The sequence below is a fragment of the Lytechinus variegatus genome, chromosome 7 (assembly GCF_018143015.1).
Source record: "Lytechinus variegatus isolate NC3 chromosome 7, Lvar_3.0, whole genome shotgun sequence".
Classification (NCBI taxonomy): Eukaryota; Metazoa; Echinodermata; class Echinoidea; order Temnopleuroida; family Toxopneustidae; genus Lytechinus; species Lytechinus variegatus.
In genome coordinates, this window is record NC_054746.1 from 13380772 (window position 1) to 13401871 (window position 21100).

The 21100-nt window shown below is 33.3% G+C and overlaps 1 protein-coding gene across 1 annotated transcript in view; it reads right to left on the reverse strand.

Annotated features, from left to right (window-relative positions):
• LOC121418480 (fibrillin-1-like) overlaps positions 1–21100 on the reverse strand; it is a 94612-nt gene that overhangs the window by 35047 nt on the left and 38465 nt on the right. The window contains exons 6-9 of the mRNA XM_041612386.1: positions 15757–15909; positions 14877–14945; positions 10079–10249; positions 8476–8601 (exon numbers count right to left, since the gene is read on the reverse strand). Coding sequence (XP_041468320.1) covers positions 8476–8601; positions 10079–10249; positions 14877–14945; positions 15757–15909 — 519 coding nt within the window. The remainder of the gene's footprint in view (positions 1–8475; positions 8602–10078; positions 10250–14876; positions 14946–15756; positions 15910–21100) is intronic.

Sequence of the window (21100 nt, forward strand, 5' to 3'; positions counted from 1 at the left end):
TGAAAAATTTGGAAGCACTAGTTAGGACCTGAGGCTTGATTATTGTTTTATTTCAATTGAATTTATTTAATCAACCATCATCAGGTACAAACAATTACATAAATACATGTACCAATATAGATAATTATACAAATACTAAATATAACAATAGAAGGATGGTTTGGTGACCCCAGAGAATGCAGAGCTGAGAAAAAGGGGCCACTGAGTTAAAATGTACACTGAAAAAAAAAATAATGATAATTACACTAACTTACAAATTCATAATATTGATAATTTTAAAGATTTTTTTCACATTGAAAATGATCTTTCACAAGAGAGAATGCATGAATATTATCAAATATATACCTAAATGTAACATTATCATCACTCAAATAAAGTTCAAATACAGCCTGACCTCAATTTCATGAACTGGCGAGTTAAAGACGTTGACCTTAGCACTATTTCAGTCTGTTAATGTCTCTGATTTGAGCTAAGGTGACGTTTACAGATGGAAAAAAATTGACTGGCACGCATATATCATCAAACAAGCTTTCAATCTGCAACAATCCTTAACAAGCATCATTTAAATCATTTCATCGTTCAAGGCCATCAGCCATCTTGTGATAGCCAATTAACCTTAAAACCTGTTCACTCACTCTGGAAATTTGGTGGAACTCTGTAAAAAGCGACATTACTAAATTGCTGCAAAATCAGGTCAAGATCTAGGCCACTAATTTGTTTCCCTCCCCCACCCGCCGTGCCGTCTCAAGACATTATCCTCTGTGCCACGTGACAAACTGCACACTTAAGGAAGAGTGGCATCTCTAAATATTGGTGTTTTATAGCACAAGCTAAAATTAATTAGGCATTTGGGTTAGCGAGCACGTAACCTTGGTAGAAATGAAAACAAAGTCTCAATGAAATATTCAGTTTCATATCAAGACTCCATCTCTGGGAAGAAGAAGTCAGTCGTAAATTAAATACAAATACAGGTCAATTTGGAAGTTTGATAGAAAAACATACTTGTTAGATATCAATCTGAAGAAAAAAAATGAGGTCAGGAAACTGTCTGTTTATTGTTGTCTTTATTCAAAAAAGGGTGATACTATGATCAAAATAGCTTTAATAAAAGGTTACACTTCCCACTGAGAAAGATGAATTTGGAAGAGAGAGAAAAAAAGACATCAACCAACACATTTCAAGATAATGTAATCTATTTTCTATGCTGAGAGTATTTCTATGTATGAAAATATTTCTGCAAATCAGATTAGCACAGTTTCGGACAAGAGGAAATTAAATGATCATTCTTTGCGCTCATCCTGGCACAGACAGTTGCTACAAACATTCTGAAAGTGAAGTCAGTTACATAGATTTTCAAACTGAATTCTTCTTTATCTAGGTATTCCTGTCTGCTTTCCCCCTGTATCCTCCTAAGCCTCATCTTCATAAAACTCTTAAAAGAATCAGCATGTCCTTTGATGTCTTTATTATTTAAAAGTTCATCCTTTTCAATTTCTCTTCATCATTAAGATCCAGTTTAATGTGAATATTCAGATTAATGAGAAAACATTATTGATTGGCCACGATGTTGAAAATGAAAAACATGGCTTTACTTAATGTAATTTTGGTTTTCGCACAATATACGATTTATAGAGTCTATATGCTGGCTCAGTTCACTTAAAAAAAATTCAGTTATTTTTCTATGTTGTCGGATTTCAAGAGAAAGTTAGTTATTGATTTAAGATTTCTTGAAAAGAGTAATAACATAAAACTAACAGAAAAACAGTACAACGAAATCAAAAGCCTGTGAAATGTGAAACTAATTGAATATATTGTTTGTGTTTTGTTTATTGATTTCAATGTAAAAGAGTAACAAGATAAAAATATCAGGAAAACAGTATAATGATATCAAAAGTTTGTGAAATATGAAAGTAATTGTATATACTGTATGTGTTTGATTATTGATTTTAATGTAATAAATACCTCTGATGAGAACAAAAGGTCCCTGTCTTACAAAATAATAATAATAATATGCAACATTTATATAGTGCTGAATACAAATGTTTCTAAGAGTTGTATACTATCACAGAATAGCTGCAATTGATTATAATTCTTATAAAATGATAGAGCAGAGCACACTGATGCGTTATTAAAGGCAGTTAAAGCTAAATGATAGTAGTTGCAGTAAACACTAATTTCGTGAGAAAGTCTGCAAAACCAAGGTTAAGTATGACTATATCATCGTGGATTTAGATCTGGTACAGTTACATAAACTGAACTTTGCGTGAAATTATAAAATCTATTAAAGCTGAAATACGATCACATTGAAGATCGCCAATACCGATAGTCACACGTTGGACAGTGTATTATTATTGCTGGAATAAAGACGCGACGGAAGTGACCAATTCCGCGCTTATTTGGCTATTTCTCAGCAATTACACAATTTCTTCCAGAATCCTTTGGCACATATTTTTTATTCATACAGACACTTGGGTGGTCATTATATTAGATTCTGTAAAAAGTCATTTTGAGATCGTTACCAGAACTGGAATTTATCTTTAATGATACATGCATGTATATTAAAAACCAATTTGAATGGACATATAATTTTCATTTCAATTCCCATCAATTCATGTATGGTTCGTTCATCTCATGTTCCCCATTCCCTGTGTTCTTGTTTTGAAGTTGTTGTTATTCTCTCAAATCAATGCATGCAGGGATTGACCTTCAAAAGATCTTTCAGGGCTCTTGCTTATCCCACCACTTTCAGTTTTATTTATCATGTTGTACCCTTTCATATTTTTAATGTATTTCTGAATGTTTATACTACAGTATACTGGTATTTATCAGATTGTGAAAATTAATAAACTTCAACTTCAACTTGAGCATTTATAGATTGCCAGTTGTTGGATAGTTTGGATCAACTGCAACTCTTTGTACGACCAGGTCATGGTGGCTGTTTCATAAAGCTGGTCGTAAGTTAAGGTTGTTGGATAGTTTGGATCAACTGCAACTCTTTGTACGACCAGGTCATGGTGGCTGTTTCATAAAGCTGGTCGTAAGTTAAGGTTGTTGGATAGTTTGGATCAACTGCAACTCTTTGTACGACATTTGACCTTGGTCATGTGACCTGAAACGTGGCTGTTTCATAAAGCTGGTCGTAAGTTAAGGTTGTTGGATAGTTTGGATCAACTGCAACTCTTTGTACGACCGGGTCCTGGTGGCTGTTTCATAAAGCTGTTCGCAAGTTAAGAGCGACTTTAAGAACTACTGGTGTCCTTTCTTGTGGAAAATGGTAGCCTATAAAGCATTATGTTCATTGTAATGGTTTAGCACGCAAGAAAGGTTCACCAATCGTTCTTAAAGTTGCTCTGAACTTACGAACGGCTTTATGAAACAGCCCCCTGGTGACATTAATGATAGATCAGAGCACATGCCAAGCTGCCTCGATTCACTCATCCTCATTCTCCAGGAGACACTGTTAGGCTCACGTCCAACTTGGCCCCGTTCCCATCCCCTCATAAAGAAAAATCAAGATTCCAACAATTTACATTTCCAAAGACATTTTTTTTTCATCGTCATCTCGGCACTGTAATTTCTGTTTCCCATGTCACTGTACTGTCTCACCATGGGCAACAGTCGCATGGATCTATTTTGGGAGAGGATTGGTGGTTTCTTCTCAATGTCAACAATTCTCAAAAAACATGATACTCTGAACAGAGATACAAAATGTACATGATGGAAAAGAGAGAAAACATGATACAACCACAAGCTCTTGGCTTCCTCATCAATGAATGCTCATTAAACTGAAACTTCAACCTTGATTTTCTTTATGGATTGGAGATATAACATGAGGCACGTGTATTCAGTCCACTCATGCACCAGAATACCTGTGAAATTTACGAGAACTTGTTCAGTGCTCTACATACCTGATATTGATGATTTCCCACATTCATACATCATACATGTACCCACCTGAACCAGAGATGGGGTAGTTCTTGAGCTTATGAGCAAGCGCAGTATGGTCTGCGTAGCAGACACGGTGCACCATTCAAAACCGCTAGCTCAGCACCCATACAATGCTTGCACCCAACATATTCAACATTTCATATCACAGTGATTGATGGGAATCAAGTTCTCATAATTTGCTTTCACACTGCCAAATTACCACAACCTCAGGATCTATTTAGCAAATTTTGACCACTAGCTACCAAAATGCAGGTATGTTTTTGAAGATCTGTACAAATTTCAATTTTGCTTTCATACTGGCAAAAATGCCTGGTATTATCGGATTCAAAGGTAATCAGGGTTAATTTCCTAATTATGATCAAAGAATACCTGGTATTCTTGAACTTTGAGTCAGCCTGAAACATGCCTTAAGATTCTATCAGAAGGAGGCATCTGCAACCTCCTGCAAAGTACCTTTGAGCTTGCCTTTGAGCTACAAACTATTCAATAAACTTTTCCCATTTCCATCTTCCTTTTATCTTATTCCTGTTTACTTAGAATGTCCTTCATTTTAATCACTTTCCTGTGCACTCATCTCTTTTTTTAGACACCAAAAGACTGATTGACCTGCAAAAATGGTTTTTTATCGTCAATATTTATCATCAATGTGACACTGGATCTGGATGTAAGGGAACTGTCCTAAGGCATAGTTTATAAAAGAAAATGAATATTGAAAAAGCCCCAAGACCATCTTTTGGCCAAACTCAGTTTAAAATGGGATATTGTTGCTCATACTTTTATAAGCCCATCGTGCATGAAATTTATATCCAACACTTCCACCCAAAACTACCCAAAATGAATTGAGAAACTGACAAAAATTCTCATAAAGGCTTACACAAATATCATTTTTTTTCTTGTTTTACTTAGAATGAACTATCATGGACTTGAGATGTTCTTTTATTCATATTTGTAGTCAAATGCACTTTATTTTATGTAAACAAACTACAGTTTACCCTTGGAAAACCCGACTATCAAAAGTATAATTGCAAGTAGATCATACAATATTTGATTTAATTTGTTTTTAGTTCATTTAATTTCTTCTTGATTGTATCCTGTGAATAATGTTGGAGAATCATTGAAAGGAATAATATATAAAATTCAAGGCATCATAAATCAATTAACACTTTCAGCTCAATAATTCAATTAGTAACAATTCATCCATTAATAGTGTGCTTCAAATCAACACATTGAATCAATTGATCATTACAGAACAATCAAGGTCACAGATAAGGTCTGCTTGCAAAAGTAAGATAACTCGCAGCCTTCAGTTCTTAACACACTGCTCATGTCATTTTGTCACCAAATGATTCAAAGAGAATAATCTATCAATCCTGAAAACTTTAATTTTGCTATCCCTAGGATGACAAAGGCAAGCAACTCTGTAGAATGAGTTTCTTAGTAAATGAGAAAAACGTATCGTCGTTTTTTGTGTGGAAATATATAGAGTCACTAGCTTTTGAGACATCTAAATTTTAGAAATGGGGACATATTTAACTCCCAATCCCTTATATGCAACACACAAAAAATCCCAAATCAAGCAAAAACTAAATTTTGAAACAAAAAAGTTGCTTCTTTTTATTATTGGAAGACAGAATTGTCCTTCTACATCTCATAGAGGAAGACAAGTGACAGTTTCTCAGAGTTTCTGCTGATACTACATACAACACTGCATGTCATTCAAGGGCATTCAACTTGTGACATCCTACAACTGTTAAAGAACATTTATCATCAAGACAAGCACTGCCAGACAACCTGCTCCCATCTCAGCTCACAACATTAACCCTTCCTTTTAAAAAAAAGAAATGACTGTTTACTTTACAAAATAGAAGAAAACCCTCACTTTTCCTGTGTTTCAGCAAAATTAAAGAGAGGAAGTCAGATGAATCTACTATTGAGATAAGGACACATTAATCAAAATTCTGTGGGATTAATAGGATGTGTAAAAGGTAACTGACTTGATAACTCATGGATGTCCTTCTGAGGTAATTCGAACAACTTATTTGTCTGTGAAGGATAGTGCGCTGCATGTATACAGTCGTAAAATGAGCATGGCTTTGTTCCAACATAAAGGATAGATGGTGGCGATTGGGGGTTTCACCCTTATCCCCCAAATAATGTTTCCTAAAGTTGCTAAATTCAGTATTATTAGGGCTATCATTTTTTCAAAAGTCACCCCAAGATCTACCATGAAAAAATATTTAAAAGTAAAAATAAAATCAATATTCGACGAATATGTTCATTTACTGGATAATTGCTTGTCGAGCCAATAGGAGATCTTTCTCTCTTTAAAGGAAGGCTCAGGGCTAAAGATATTTATATCTCAATAGAATAAAATTCACAATGCAAAATGCTGAAAATTTGATCAAAATCATACAACAAATAACCATGTTATTGAATTCTAAAGATTTGCATTATGATGGTGAAACAGTTCTAGGTATGTCTTCATGAATATTCATTAGGTGGGCTGATGGTGTCATATCCCCACTTGTTCTTTTGAATTCAAAATATGAAATTAGGTTTATTCAAAATTTTTCTATCAAGGATTAATAGAACTGGATTGACAACTGATTAAGTGCATTCGTTATTTATTGCTACAATTTATTTCATCATCATGGAGACATATACACATTTATCAGAGAATAATTTTCCTGTTATGGCATTACAATTTACTCTACATTTTTTAAAGACTGCTATGCATAGAACCTTCTGTGTGGCATGTTTTTACATAGGACTGTACTTTACTTAAATGAGAGCTTTTCTCTTATGACCAAAAATGCTATTCAAATTTGTAAAGAAGAATCATTCCCTGTTTACGAAAATATGAAACAATTATGATTCATATACATGTTTACGAAAATATGAAACAATTATGATTCATATACATGTAATAAAATAAAAGAAAGGAAAGTGGGGATGTGACATCATCAGACCACCTAATGAATATTCATGAAGACATGCCTAGAACTTTTTCCCGGAATAATGCAAATCTTTAACAAATTCAATAACTTTGTTATTTGTTGATCCGATTTTGATGAAATTTTCAGCATTTTGCATTGTGAATTTCACTTGAGATATAAATATCTCCAGCCTGAAGCATCCCTTTAAATGAAAGAAACACAGCCCCCAAAATTCAGCAATCACCCCAATGGGGAAAAATATCATTTAAAAAGTAAAAATTATTTCCAACCCTGGTCTGTTACTCTGTTCTCTGTTGCCCTCACTTCTTTATATTGTCTTTATCTTTTCATATTTCAAAATAAACAGATGATTCATCAGTATCTACCTTCTTTAAATCTAATTGACAGCCTGCCAGAAAAACTTAACACCAGGACAATTGGTTTATCGACAAAACCAACAGGTATAATGCCCCACTGATCATCACATTATTACATCATGACAATGTTTCTTTGGCAAGAAAATAAACGCTGTAAATGTTAATCTGCTAATTGAATCAGCGTAGTTTACACAGAGGTGCAGTGAAAACAGGTGGAAGGTAACCTTGTATGGTATACATGCACGTCTAACCGTCAATAACCCCAAAATAATGAAATCAATATGAAGTTATTACCAAGGAGTGGTTATTATCAAAACCTGCTTCAAAGTGGGCAAGCATTGTCTAAAGACAGACGGAATAAACCTAATAACGTGAAAATGATAGATCGGCCCCATGCGTTCCAGCAGACAATATCAGGCAACAAACTCAACAACTCTACATGCACTATTCCCCATCATATTTACAAAGTAATATCTGATTTCAACCCTACCCATTTTTTCTAAATCTTTGTTATATAACTGATTCACTTAAAGAATTACATGTAACTCTTTGTTTCTTCTTTGATTCTTTGTGTCATCCCTAATAATAATTTGCTGAATCAAATCAATTTATTGTAATTCATTTACATTTTTATCATTATTTATGCTGTATGAATTTTGCAATTCATCCATCTGGTTTGCAATTGAATTTTCAATAAAGATACTTTCATATTCATTTCCAGAGGCCTACAGTAACAATGGCCCTGAAATGAAAACACTTTATCCATAGCAATGTGATCAAGATCTGCTCTATTAACCCTTGAATCTGCTGGAGTAATTCATAACTACTTTAAACATACATTTTTTTCATTGTAAATAAAATTGCACATTCATTGGCACAAAAATATGGGGAAAATATGAATTTGATGAAATCAATAAGATGTCATAACTTCATCTGCACAAAAAAATTGGACTATTACTTTTGTGATCATTCAAAAATAAATGACGTACATTTACTCTGAGATTTTTTACTCAAAGATGTTGTAAAGGCTCTTGTTAAGGTTCCTAATAATTGATGATAAATACCCTGGCACACAATGTGATTAAATTTCTTGCTGAAGAAAACAAGGCATAGCTGGGATTCAAACCCATGTACCTCTGATTGAAAGACGAGAGTTGTAACCAGTAGACCACGACGCCCCCACCATTGCTATCTATAATAAACAGCAATCTTACCTTTACAGGTTCCATCTCTCAAAACCAGTCCTCTAGCCTGTGAACAGATACAATGGTAGCTACCATACGTGTTAAGACATCGTCCACCATTGCAGATACCCCTGGAGTCACTGCATTCATTCACATCTGTCACAAAATCATACAAAGATACAAGTAAAAGTAATAAATACAAGTGCTTGTTTGGTGTGACTTATAATAAGAATCATGATGGCACTTACAGGCCCATATTATTGAAAGTGGTTTCAATTGTACCTAGATACAAAAACATAGACAATGCAGAATTTCGCATATATAATTATGCTTATTTCATGGCGTACACTTAGAAAAACTAAATAATGTGCGCTCTTGGCAAAGGGCGCTACAAGGGAAGAACAATAATGAGAAATTTGCATAACGAATGAAATCTCTTTTGAAAATAAAGGTAATTAAGCTCCAAATGAAATCTGAAGACCTCAAGGTGCACAAAGAGCTAAGAATCTAATAAAAAATGTTTTAATAAGATTTGTTTTAAACTCAATAGAGATACATTTTTTTTCTTCAGAAAGGTTTACTCACATTATGAGGCATGCATCAGCAAAGAACCCCTCCAAAAAAAAAAAAAAGTTTGATGTACACTTTTGTACTGCAAGGCCTTATTAGTCTAAAGCATACTGATCCATGAATGAAGGAAAAGTAAGAAACAAAATCTTACAAATTATCCTCCATTATGAGATTTCAATAACCTGTCAAATGAGATGAAAATGAGGTAAGAAACAATGAGATTCCAAAGACATCCAATTCATTAATAACCCCCTCACCAACTATAAGGCAGGAGCATAATAGCCCCAGAATTTTGAGGGGGCCAGACACAACATCCTGTAATTTGAAAAATTTCTAAGAAGCTGTGAGCACGCTTAGCAAACAAACAAAATTGTTGACCTTTTTAAAGAGACAGATTACACTATTATCATTCAGAATATGGTTTTATATCTTTGTTTTGCATTAATTTCATTGTCTCCTTTTTTTTCCTATTTTTTTTCTTAGTCCAGGAACGTTTTGGGGGTTCATGGCTTCCAAGCCCCCCCCCCCCATCTGTATGGCAGTGCTAAATGCAAATTCATTAAAATTTATGGTGTTGGTAGAGTATTTTTTTTTGGGGGGTGGTAATGAAATGAGGAATCAATTTTTTCCCCCTTAAATTTTGAATCCATGAAAATAAAAATTTAAATATCCATTTCAAAATAATTATTCCCCATTTATGTAGCTCTTAATAGATTGGAACGTGGTTAGAAAATATATTACCCCATTGAGACTCAATAGACAGAGCTACCAAGTCTCACGCATTATGCGTGAGACTCAAGCATTTTGGACTCTTGTTCATCCCCTTAAATCTCCGTCTCACGCAACTTTCACAGCCTACATGTATCCCCATGCATATACATTGTACACAACGTCTGTGATCTCACTCAGATTCATAGAAAATCTCACGCATAGCTGGTCTTTGAACTTGGCATCTCTGAATAGATCCTTGCTTGCCCGCACACAATGTATGCATTTTCCCCACCCAATGGGGGGCTTCCAAAATCTCTTGAAGACATGATATAATTTCTAAAGTGATTCTTACCGATACACTGGCTCCCCCTTGAGCTGAGATGAAATCCCCTGCCACACTCACACCTATAAGCTCCATTCCCAGTATTAATGCACTGTCCATTGAGGCACAGTCGGGCATTCGAGGCACACGGGTCCACATTCTGTGTTGGGCGAGGATTCCCGGAACTGACGATAGCACTGACTAAATGAGAATCATTAGGGATGTACAGGGAGAAGAGACGTCATGAGATAATTAGATCGAATTGCACTCTGATCTCAAATAAATACAGTTTAAGAAATTTTCTTTATGAAATTTACATTATGGGATGGAATTCTTTAGTAAGCTGAGAAGCAAGCATGGTGATCAAATTGTATAGTCCCATTACATTAGCCTGATTAGGCATTAGAAATTGTCTTACACTTTTGAGGTTTTCTGTCTCTCATTGAATATGGAAAGTTTGTTTTCCCATCTCAGTTACTCAATGATCACACTATGACTGTACTAGAATTCCATCCTGTAATGCATTTTAAGACATAGTTTGGACCTCATTGGTTCTAGGATAATACGCCAGTGGCGGACTGTACCAGACTGGAAGAAGGAGGAGTGACGTTGACAAGGATTGTTCGCAACATATTCAAAATTTCGATTTTGTGTTTTGAAATAGGCCTATGATGAAATAAACAATTAAATATAAGACATCTAGTCTAGACAAAATATTCAATCATAATCAAAGTTAAAATGCTCTAAAAATATTTCTTTAAGACCTCAAATGAGGAACAGAATTAATGTTAGTTTTACCTCACGGCTAGCCTGGGGCGTTGTGGGGAGTGAAAGTTATATACTGTACGTAGCTCACTCCCCACTAACGCCTGGGATTCCTCCCTATACTTCCCCACATACGGGTACAAAACCAGAAACTTTCGCCCCCGAGAATTCTACTTTCCCTCTAAAAGATCTAGCCCTAAAACATGTACATGGGGTCCAACTTCATTTCCAACATTTCAGCGATATTGATTTCATTTTTAAAGAAGAATTCATTAAAAAAACGAGAGATTTGTTTTGAAAAGATGGAAAGAGCTTACTTCCGTGTTTACGTCGCCATCTTGATTTCTTTGTCTTCCGCTTGGCGACAGCACGCAAACAGTATTTACTCACGGCCGCATTTACCTCGCATAGCTATGACATTCCTCACACCTTAACCCATTAATGGGACTACAGAGTAAAAAGTTCGAAACTTTCAACCATCTCTAGACAAATTTTCAGCCTAATAATGGCCCTGCTCTCATGGCAATGATCTATTTATCAAAACAACTACAATTACGGAAATTTATATGAATATACAAGTTACAAAACTTGAATTAATAACTTTGTTTTACCACCTGCTTGCGTACGCCGTAGCCCAATGCAGCTGGCCTATGTTTTTTATCAGTTTAAAGAGCTAGAGCAATATATCGCGATCGGATCCGGTATCCGGATGTATGAACCACGCCCACGGCACGCCCACCATAATTTGTTACCGAAATCATAGGCTTTGGTTTGTTATTATTATTGTTTTTGGTTTAGGGGTTTTTGTTCATCGACCGGCCAGGGGTTCATCATCACTTCATGATCCAAACAGAAGAAGGGGAGGGGGCGGTGTGGCCGAGGGGTGGCAAAATAAAATTGAACAAAACAGTAAATAATTCAATGGGCCGAGTCAACAGACTAATTAGAATTAGACCGAACATTTTTATTAGAGATTTATTAATTTATCGAGATTTAAACGAAACGAACAGAGACCGAAAACTTTGATCTAACTTTTACATGCTGGTCGGCTCTTATTAATAACCACTACATTTTATCTTATGAGAGTATGAAATCTACATGGTAATCATAAAGTATTATAATATGTCTCAAATTAATTTAAGTCAATCAGCATTTCCTTACTTCATCTGGATAGCTTCATCTTCCGATAGAAAAGAAGACAGAAAATATAAAATAATGTTCTTCACAATAAAATATACCATGCTGAACTAAATAGATATACAAGTGCCGATGGAATATGATAGTATTTTATACATATACAAATAAACATGATAAAAAGCCAATGGAAAGAAAGATACAGGTGCTGATGAGTATGAGCGACAGAGCATATAATAAAGCAAAGATATAGTGAGAAATACATGCAAATGAGTGTGACAATAATTATACTAATCAATTCAGCCATGCCGACAATGTATGCGTTAGTATGAAAAAGGAGCGGTGCAAACCAGACATTCCTATATAGGAAATATATATATTTTTTATCGCGACAGAGCAAACATCAGGATCATAATTATTTCCATATTGTGAGAATCAGGTTTTATTTAATGTTCCTTGTACTCGATTTCAAATTTTTGACAATATGTGATCTGCTTGTTATAGTGATGACCGATAAAAATAAGAGACTATAATTCATTTAGTACAGTTAGTATAATTGTGAATAACTTCTTTTAAGAATCACAGCGGGACATTGTGACATGGATAGGAGCGAGCTTATAATACTCAACAATTGAAACCTTGGATATTTGAATTTCAGACTTCAATATTAAATCTAATCATTTGAGATTTAAAAATACACCTTTAGGATTTAACATGAAATCCAGAGTTCAACTGACCATTATCCTCTGCCGATCTGGATTTTTTTTTACATCCATATAGACCTAGCCTCTCATCAGTCTCCTCAAAAACGTTATGCATTTACTCCACGATTTATTTACTTTAATATATATGATTTATTTGGGGCTAACCCGCATTATCAATTTGATATATTTTGTTAGCTCCAAACATCAAATGTTAAACACATTAATGATTTCATAGAGATTTGGTAATAAATTCCATTAAGATGTTAAGTTCATAAAGGCATAGGTATTTTCATGGCTATTTAATCTCAAAGGGTAAATATATTTAGGATTTATTCACTGGCCTTATCACACTATTCATTTTACGGTTTGTTTTTTTTTTTTTTTTTTTTTTTTTTTTTTTTGGGGGGGCTTTCTTTTTATATTTTCTACGACTTATTCCGAGACCCTGGCCACGGAGGATTATTGTATTGTTACTGGGGGTGCTGAGCATTGTCACAGCACCCCCCCCCCCCCGTGACAATAGATAATCCTCCATGTCCATGGTCTATGAACTTAATTTAGAGTTACGATTTAGCAATACGCACTTGGCAAAATTATGCATCCAAATTATATTCATTGGTGTACCCCAGCATATTCGTGTAACATAGACATAGATGAGAGCAGTAACAATTGCATAGCATACTAGCATATACACATCAAATGCATGAACAAACAAGGATAATTCAATTAATTGAAAATAACACCGGAACTCACGGCAACCCTTGATATAACATGACTCCACAGCACCCCAAACAATTTTGTTTTAAACAACTCACGATGCAGTACTGGTCGCCTGCCACGCGAAGTGTGTGCTATATACAGTGTGCAGTGTGCATAATTTTGATAATCAAGGCAATAAAACAAATAATCTCACGGTCATTTCAATTTCAATAAGGAACACAAAGAGCCAGCATTCACCTACTTCTAAATTCACGTTTGATTATAATGGTTATAATAACGAATTCAATCAATAAATTTCAGGAATATAAGTAAGCAAGGGTGATTAATTAGCGATCAATCCAAATAGAAGCCATTATTGTTGACACATTGACGTCAAAAAGCAAAACCTTGGTTGAAGGCTGATTAACAAAATAAAAGATATGAAATTGTTTAAAATCAGATATATGAAATGATTAAACAACGGATTTATCACGGTAATCACCCCCTTCACATTTGAAACAACTTTGACATTAATTTGCCTTAATGCTTCCTCCGTTTACAGGGTCAAGTATACACGTAGAGCCCTGATATCATAAAAATACACTCCTGATATAATAGTGCCCTTCAGAGGAGTTAATTGTCTCTAATTGGACTTAAGTTTCAGACGCCAAAAATAAATGAATGAACGATTAAGTATTGTGATATATAGCTTACTAAATCTGTTTACCTCGTTCTTCAGTTAAATTTAATCGATATGGCTCTTCATTTATCAATTTATTATGACATCATTGTATTGATGGTAACACTCTTTACGTCATTGTTCACATGTTTATCAATAACTAAAATGCAGAAATATTTTTTTAAGATGATGATATGAAATGGAAACATTGAAAAGGAAAAAAAAAACACTCTTCATTTCAATGTATTCTACAGTTTATCAACAATCACTATATTTATGCATTATTAAAGTGAGATGTGCAACAAAAGAAAAACATATTGTATACACAAACAGTGCGATAAACCTTTTACTAGGGGAGAGGATAGCCAGTTTTGTATACTTAACCTATGATCAAAAGAGAAAATATATTTTTGCACACTGTATTTGTCATTATCGATTTCAAATCTTAATAATTAGGTCATAATAATATTTTGTAATTTTATTCAATTTTTGCATGTAGCGCTCAGACTGAATGTCAGTGTTGTTTTTTTATTATTTTATTCTTATTTATACATTTTTTTTTCGACTGCGCCTTGGCACTTCCAATACCTCAACTGGTGAGATATGGATGAAAGTCACTCTTTGATGATTTGCACATCTGGTTATGTAGTTAATGAAATAATAATAGAGGATGTGTTAATCTCAGTTTGGAAAACTTATAGAAAATGAGGATGGCGGGTGAAATTGGAGGTGGATTTTAGGGTGCGATTTTTTTGTTGTTGTTGTCAAGTTTGGTTTAATTTCGAGAGGAATGGAGATGGTGTGGAGACTTATTTGTGAGTTGGAAACCAGAAGGGGTGTGTCCTACCGTGATTATATCCGTTGGACGGCTTATAATGGTACCCTGTACCTTGTGGGCACATAGCACGGAACTCAGCTGCAAGAAAAGAAGAAACATACAAACATAAGGAATGACATAGGCTTAATAAAAAAAATCATATACATTTGCGTTTATGAATACAAGAACCCAAGTCAATGATAATTGATATCGAGTAATTCAAGAAAAATCAATTTCCCGTGAACCTTTTCATCTTTAAGAAAATCATTTTGGGAACACTTGGCCGGAATTCTGGGATATATACACACAAGATAGGCTCATGTATGAGCAACAGTGGCTTATGAATAAGTAAATTTGCCCAGGAGATGTTATGTTGCATCTGTATAGTCATTAGGTTTATAAAGAAAAAAATGAAGAAAGTATAATTAAATACTTTTAATCCTTGACATGTACATTTAACGACAAAATGAAACATTGCTATTATTGTAGTTCTTTTTCACTTCAAACATGGCCTACAAAGTAAAGAATTCAATAAAGATTACTCCGGAACGATGGAAACTGGACATAATTATTGTTTGCTATCAACATAATCATATTGGCAGTGGTAGCACTGAATTTTTGTACGTGCAGGTCAGGGGGGTAACAAAATATTGTAGCAGGAGTGGGAAAGACGAACAAATACGGAGGGGGCTACGCGGGAGGGGGGGGGGGTCGTTCTTAATACTGGATGCATTTTACACAGCTCCAGACATATTGATTGAAATTAATGATCTATACAGGTCTATCAATTATGTACCTGTATATCATCACTTCTTGTTTCTTATCATAAATTCGATTGCGAAGTTTGTGTATACTGTATTCTTGATCCCCCCTCTGTATAAGTGCAATAACCAACAACTTTTGAACTCACAAGAGCCGTGTTGTGGACATCGTTCGCATGAAGAACCCCAAGCAGCTCCTAAACTACAGCAACATTGCATCTGAGTGGTGGGCATCCGAGATCCACTGCCTCCGTAACATTGTCCATTGATTACCCGGGTGTAGCACATCTGTTTCACGGAAACTGCAATAAAAAATGATAATTTCACTCTCAAGGTGAATACATTTAATATACAATTAACAACAACAATAATTATGATGCAACGATAATGATGTTGTAGTGATGATGTGTTTATGATGATGATGATGATGATGATGATGATGATGAAAGGTGCAGTAGATTAACAGGATCTACTCTTTAACGTATTGTGTACAAAAGAGGTACATGACTTGTATAGCTCTCATAGCATTCTTGATTGTCAAGTACAGAATCGACTATACCACCAGTCGTATCAATGTCGCTTTTACGGGTGAACCATGAAGTGGCCCCCAAGGGGCTCTGGGTAGTCTGTCGGCTCTGCCCCTCCAATCTTCAGATGTTATTGTTGTCTGCTCATGAAACAACCAGACCAAGTCATGGCGGTAAATGGCTGCACGCATGCTTGGCTGTGACTACTGACAGACTACAGCCGTCCCCATAGTTTTACCTTTTTAAATCGTTATTGTTGTATATCCTTAATTTTCATGACGTTCATATAACCATAACCATGGACCCTATCACATGTTTTTTCATTCTATTACTGATGATCACACAAGCATGAAGATGAATATACTGCGTGCATTCTCCTCTTGTCCTTTTATATCTAACTAATAATGATAATTTAAAAATCAATTATATCAATCTGGTGAAGTCAAGAGGGGTGGTCTGTAGACGATAAAGACAAGTCTTTCACCACATTCAAAGAATTGTTTTGCCCTATTAGTTTCTTCGAGATCAGATGGTTATAAAAATGCCGCCAAAAATATGAAAACATGTTTTCTCAACGCCACACATTGATAGCCAAAATAATAATTACATGTACGAGACGACGTTTACAGTGTGCATTACGTGTGTAATTTCTGGTTGCGTTTCATAAAGACTCGTCAGATATTTCACTTTGTAGTTACCAGAATAACACCTGTCACGTGACCAATCGAAATCAAGGAAAGTTTTCAGATACGAGACATTATTTGTCAGCCGAAAAAGGTTGATGAAATTCTCTAAAACTCAAATCCAGAATCTGAACATGATGTGCCCACTTGCAGGGGCCGCCGAACCTACAGACACCACCCATTCACACACAAACACTTAATAAAAAAAAAGGTGAAAATTGCATGGTCATCGACCCCACTTTCAAAATCGTTTCGTGGTTGATAAATTGTGATAGGAGATGCATTTAGGGGAAAAACATCCTCAATCTAAGGAAGAAACGTCCTCAATATAAGGGAAAATATCCTTAATTTAAGAGAAAAAATTCTCAATATAAGAAAGAAACGTTCTCGATATAAGGAAGAAATGTCCTCATTATAAGGAGGTAAATGTTCTCAATGTAAGGAGGTAAATGTTCTCAATATACGGAGGTAAAGGTCCTTAATACAAAATAAAAACAGCCTCATTTCAAGAGAACAAATCCTCAATATAAGGAGGATACGTCCTGAATAAAAGAGAAAACATCCTTAATCTAAGAGAAAAACATTCTCAATATAAGGAAGAAAGACAATGAAAGGAAGACACGTTCTCAATAAAAGGAAGACAGAAGGAAAAAATAAGGAGGTAAATGTTCTCAATATAAGGAGGTAAAAATTCTTAATATAAGATAAAACATCCTTAATTTAAAAGAAAAAAAATCCTCGATAAAAGGAGTAAACGTTCTCAATTTAGGAGTAAACGTTCTAAATTTAGGAGTAAACGTTCTAAATTTAAGAGAAAAACATCCTCAATATAAGGAAGAAACGTCCTCAATATAGAGAAGTAAAGGTCCTTAATATTATAAGGAATATAATATAAGAGAAAACAACCTTAATTAAAGAGAAAAAATCCTCAATATAAGGAAGTAAAGGTCCTTAATATTATAAGGAAAGAAACTTCTTTAATAGAAAACATCCTTAATTTTAGAGAAAAAAAATCCTCAATATAAGGAAGTAAAGGCCCTTAATATTATAAGGAAAGAAATTTCTTTAATAAAAAACATCCTTAATTTAAGAGAAAAACATCCTTAAGATAAGGAAGAAAATTCCTTAATATAAGAGAAAAACATCCTTAATTTAAGGGGATAAAAATCCTCAATATAAGTAAAGGTCATTAATATTATAAGAAGAAACTTCCTTAATATTACAGAAAACATCCTTAATCTAAGAGAAAAACATCCTCAATATAAGGAAGAAACGTCCTCAATATAAAGAAGTAAAGGTCCTCAATATTATAAGGAAAGAAATTTCTTTAATAAAAAAACATCCTTAATTTAAGAGAAAAACATCCTAAAAATAAGGAAGAAACTTCCTTAATATAAGAGAAAAACATCCTTAATTTAAGAGAAAAAAATCCTCAATATAAGGAAGTAAAGGTCATTAATATTATAAGAAACTTCCTTAATATAAGAGAAAACATCCTTAATCTAAGAGAAAAACATCCTCAATATAAGGAAGAAACGTCCTCAATATAAAGAAGTAAAGGTCCTTAATATTATAAGGAAAGAAATTTCTTTAATAAAAAACATCCTTAATTTAAGAGAAAAACATCCTAAAAATAAGGAAGAAACTTCCTTAATATAAGAGAAAAACATCCTTAATTTAAGAGAAAAAATCCTCAATATAAGGGAGTAAAGGTCCTTGATATTATAAAAAACTTCTTTTATATAGGAGAAAACATCCTTTTTCTAAGAGAAAACATCCTCAATATAAGGAAGAAACGTCCTCAATATAAGAGAAATTTCCCTTCATTTAAGAAAAAAAAACATCCTCAATATAAGGAAGAAACTTCCTCAATATAAAGAAGTAAAGGTCCTTAATATGATAAGGAAAGAAATTTCTTTAATAAAAAACATCCTTAATTAAAGAGAAAAACATCCTGAAAATAAGGAAGAAACTTCCTTAATATAAGAGAAAAACATCCTTAATTTGGGAGAAAAAAATCCTCAATATAAGTAAAGGTCCTTCCATATTATAAGAAGAAACTTCCTTTATATAAGAGAAAACATCCTTAATCTCAGAGAAAAAACATCCTCAATATGAGGAGGAAACGTCCTCAATATAAGAGAAATTTCCCTTAATTTAAGAAAAAACACCCTCAATATAAGGAAGAAACGTCCTCAATATAAAGAAGTAAAGGCGCTTAATATTATAAGGAATATAATATAAGAGAAAACAACCTTAATTAAAGAGAAAATATCCTCAATATAAGGAAGCAAAGGTCCTTAATATTATAAGGAATATAATATAAGAGAAAACAACCTGAATTAAAGAGAAAAATCCTCAATATAAGGAAGCAAAGGTCCTTAATATTATAAGGAAATTTCTTTAATAGGAAACATCCTTAATTTTTGAGAAAAAATCCTCAATATAAGGAAGTAAAGGTCCTTAATATTATAAGAAACTTCCCTAATATAAGAGAAAACATCCTTAATCTAAGAGAAAAACATCCTCAATAAACTCAAGAAACTTCCTTAATATAAGAGAAAAACATCCTTAATTTAAGAGAAAAAAATCCTCAATATAAGGAAGTAAAGGTCATTAATATTATAAGAAACGTCCTCAAATAAGAGAAAAACATCCTTAATTTAAGAAAAAATACACAATATGAGGAGAAACGTCCTCACTATAAAGAGGCAAAGGTCCTTAACATTATAAGGAAAGAAAGTTTCTTAATATTATAAGGAAAGAAACTTCTTTAATATAATAAAAAAAACATCCTTAATTTAAGAAAAAAAATCCTCAATATAAGGAAGTAAAGGTCCTTAATATTATAAGAAGAAACCTCCTTAATATAAGAGAAAACATCCTTGATTTAAGAGAAAAACATCCTCAATGTAAGGAAGAAACATTCTTAATATAAGAAAAAACATCCTTAATCTAAGAGAAAAAAATCCTCAATATAAGGAAGTAAATGTCCTTAATATTATAAGAAGAAACTTCCTTAATATAAGATGAAAACATCCTTGATTTAAGAGAAAAAATCCCTCAATATAAGGAAGTAAAGGTCCTTAATATTATAAGAAACTTCCTTTTTATAAGAGAAAACATCCTTAATCTAAGAGAAAAACATCCTTAAAATAAGGAAGAAACTTCCTTAATATAAGAGAAAAACATCCTTAATTTAAGAGAAAAAAATCCTCAATATAAGCAAAGGTCCTTGAAATTATAAGAAGAAACTTCCTTAATATAAGAGAAAACATCCTTAATCTAAGAGAGAAAACATCCTCAATATAAGGAAGAAACGTCCTCAATATAAGAGAAAACATCCTTAATTTAAGAGAAAAAATCCTCAATATAAGTAAAGGTCATTAATATTATGAGAAGAAACTTCCTTTTTATAAGAGAAACATCCTTAATCTAAGAGAAAAACATCCTCAATATAAAGGGAGAAACGTCCTCAATATAAGAGAAATTTCCCTTAATTTAAGAGAAAAAGCATCCTCAATATAAAGAAGAAACGTCCTCAATATAAAGAAGTAAAGGTCCTTAATATTATAAGGAATATAATATAAGAGAAAACAACCTTAATTAAAGAGAAAATATCCTCAATATAAGGAAGTAAATGTCCATAATATTATATAAAGAAACTTCTTTAATATAAGAGAAAACATCCTTAATCTAAGAGAAAAACATCCTCAATATAAGGAAGAAATGTCCTCAATATAATAGAAAACATCCTTAATTTAAGAGAAAAACATCCTCAAAATAAGGGAAAAACGTCCTTAATATAAGAGAAAACATCCTTAATTTAAGAGAAAAAATCTTCAATATAAGGAAGTAAAGGTCCTTAATATTATAAGAAACTTCCTTAATATAAGAGAAAGTTCCCTTAATTTAAGAAAAAAAAACATCCACAATATAAGAAAGAAACGTCCTCAATATAAAATAGTAAAGGTCCTTAATATAATAAGGAAAGAAGCTTCTTTAATATAATAGAAAACATCCTTAATTTAAGAGAAAAACATCCTTAAAATAAGGAAGAAACGTCCTTAATATAAGAGAAAACAGCCTTAATTTAAGAGAAAAAATTAATATAAGTAAAGGTCCTTAATATTATATAAAGAAACATCCTCGATATAAGAAATGTCCTCATTATAAGGAAGTAAATTTTCTCAATAAAAGGAGGTAAAGGTCCTTAATATAAGATAAAAACATCCTTAATTTAAGAGAACAGATCCTTAATATAAGCAAAAATACGTCCTCAA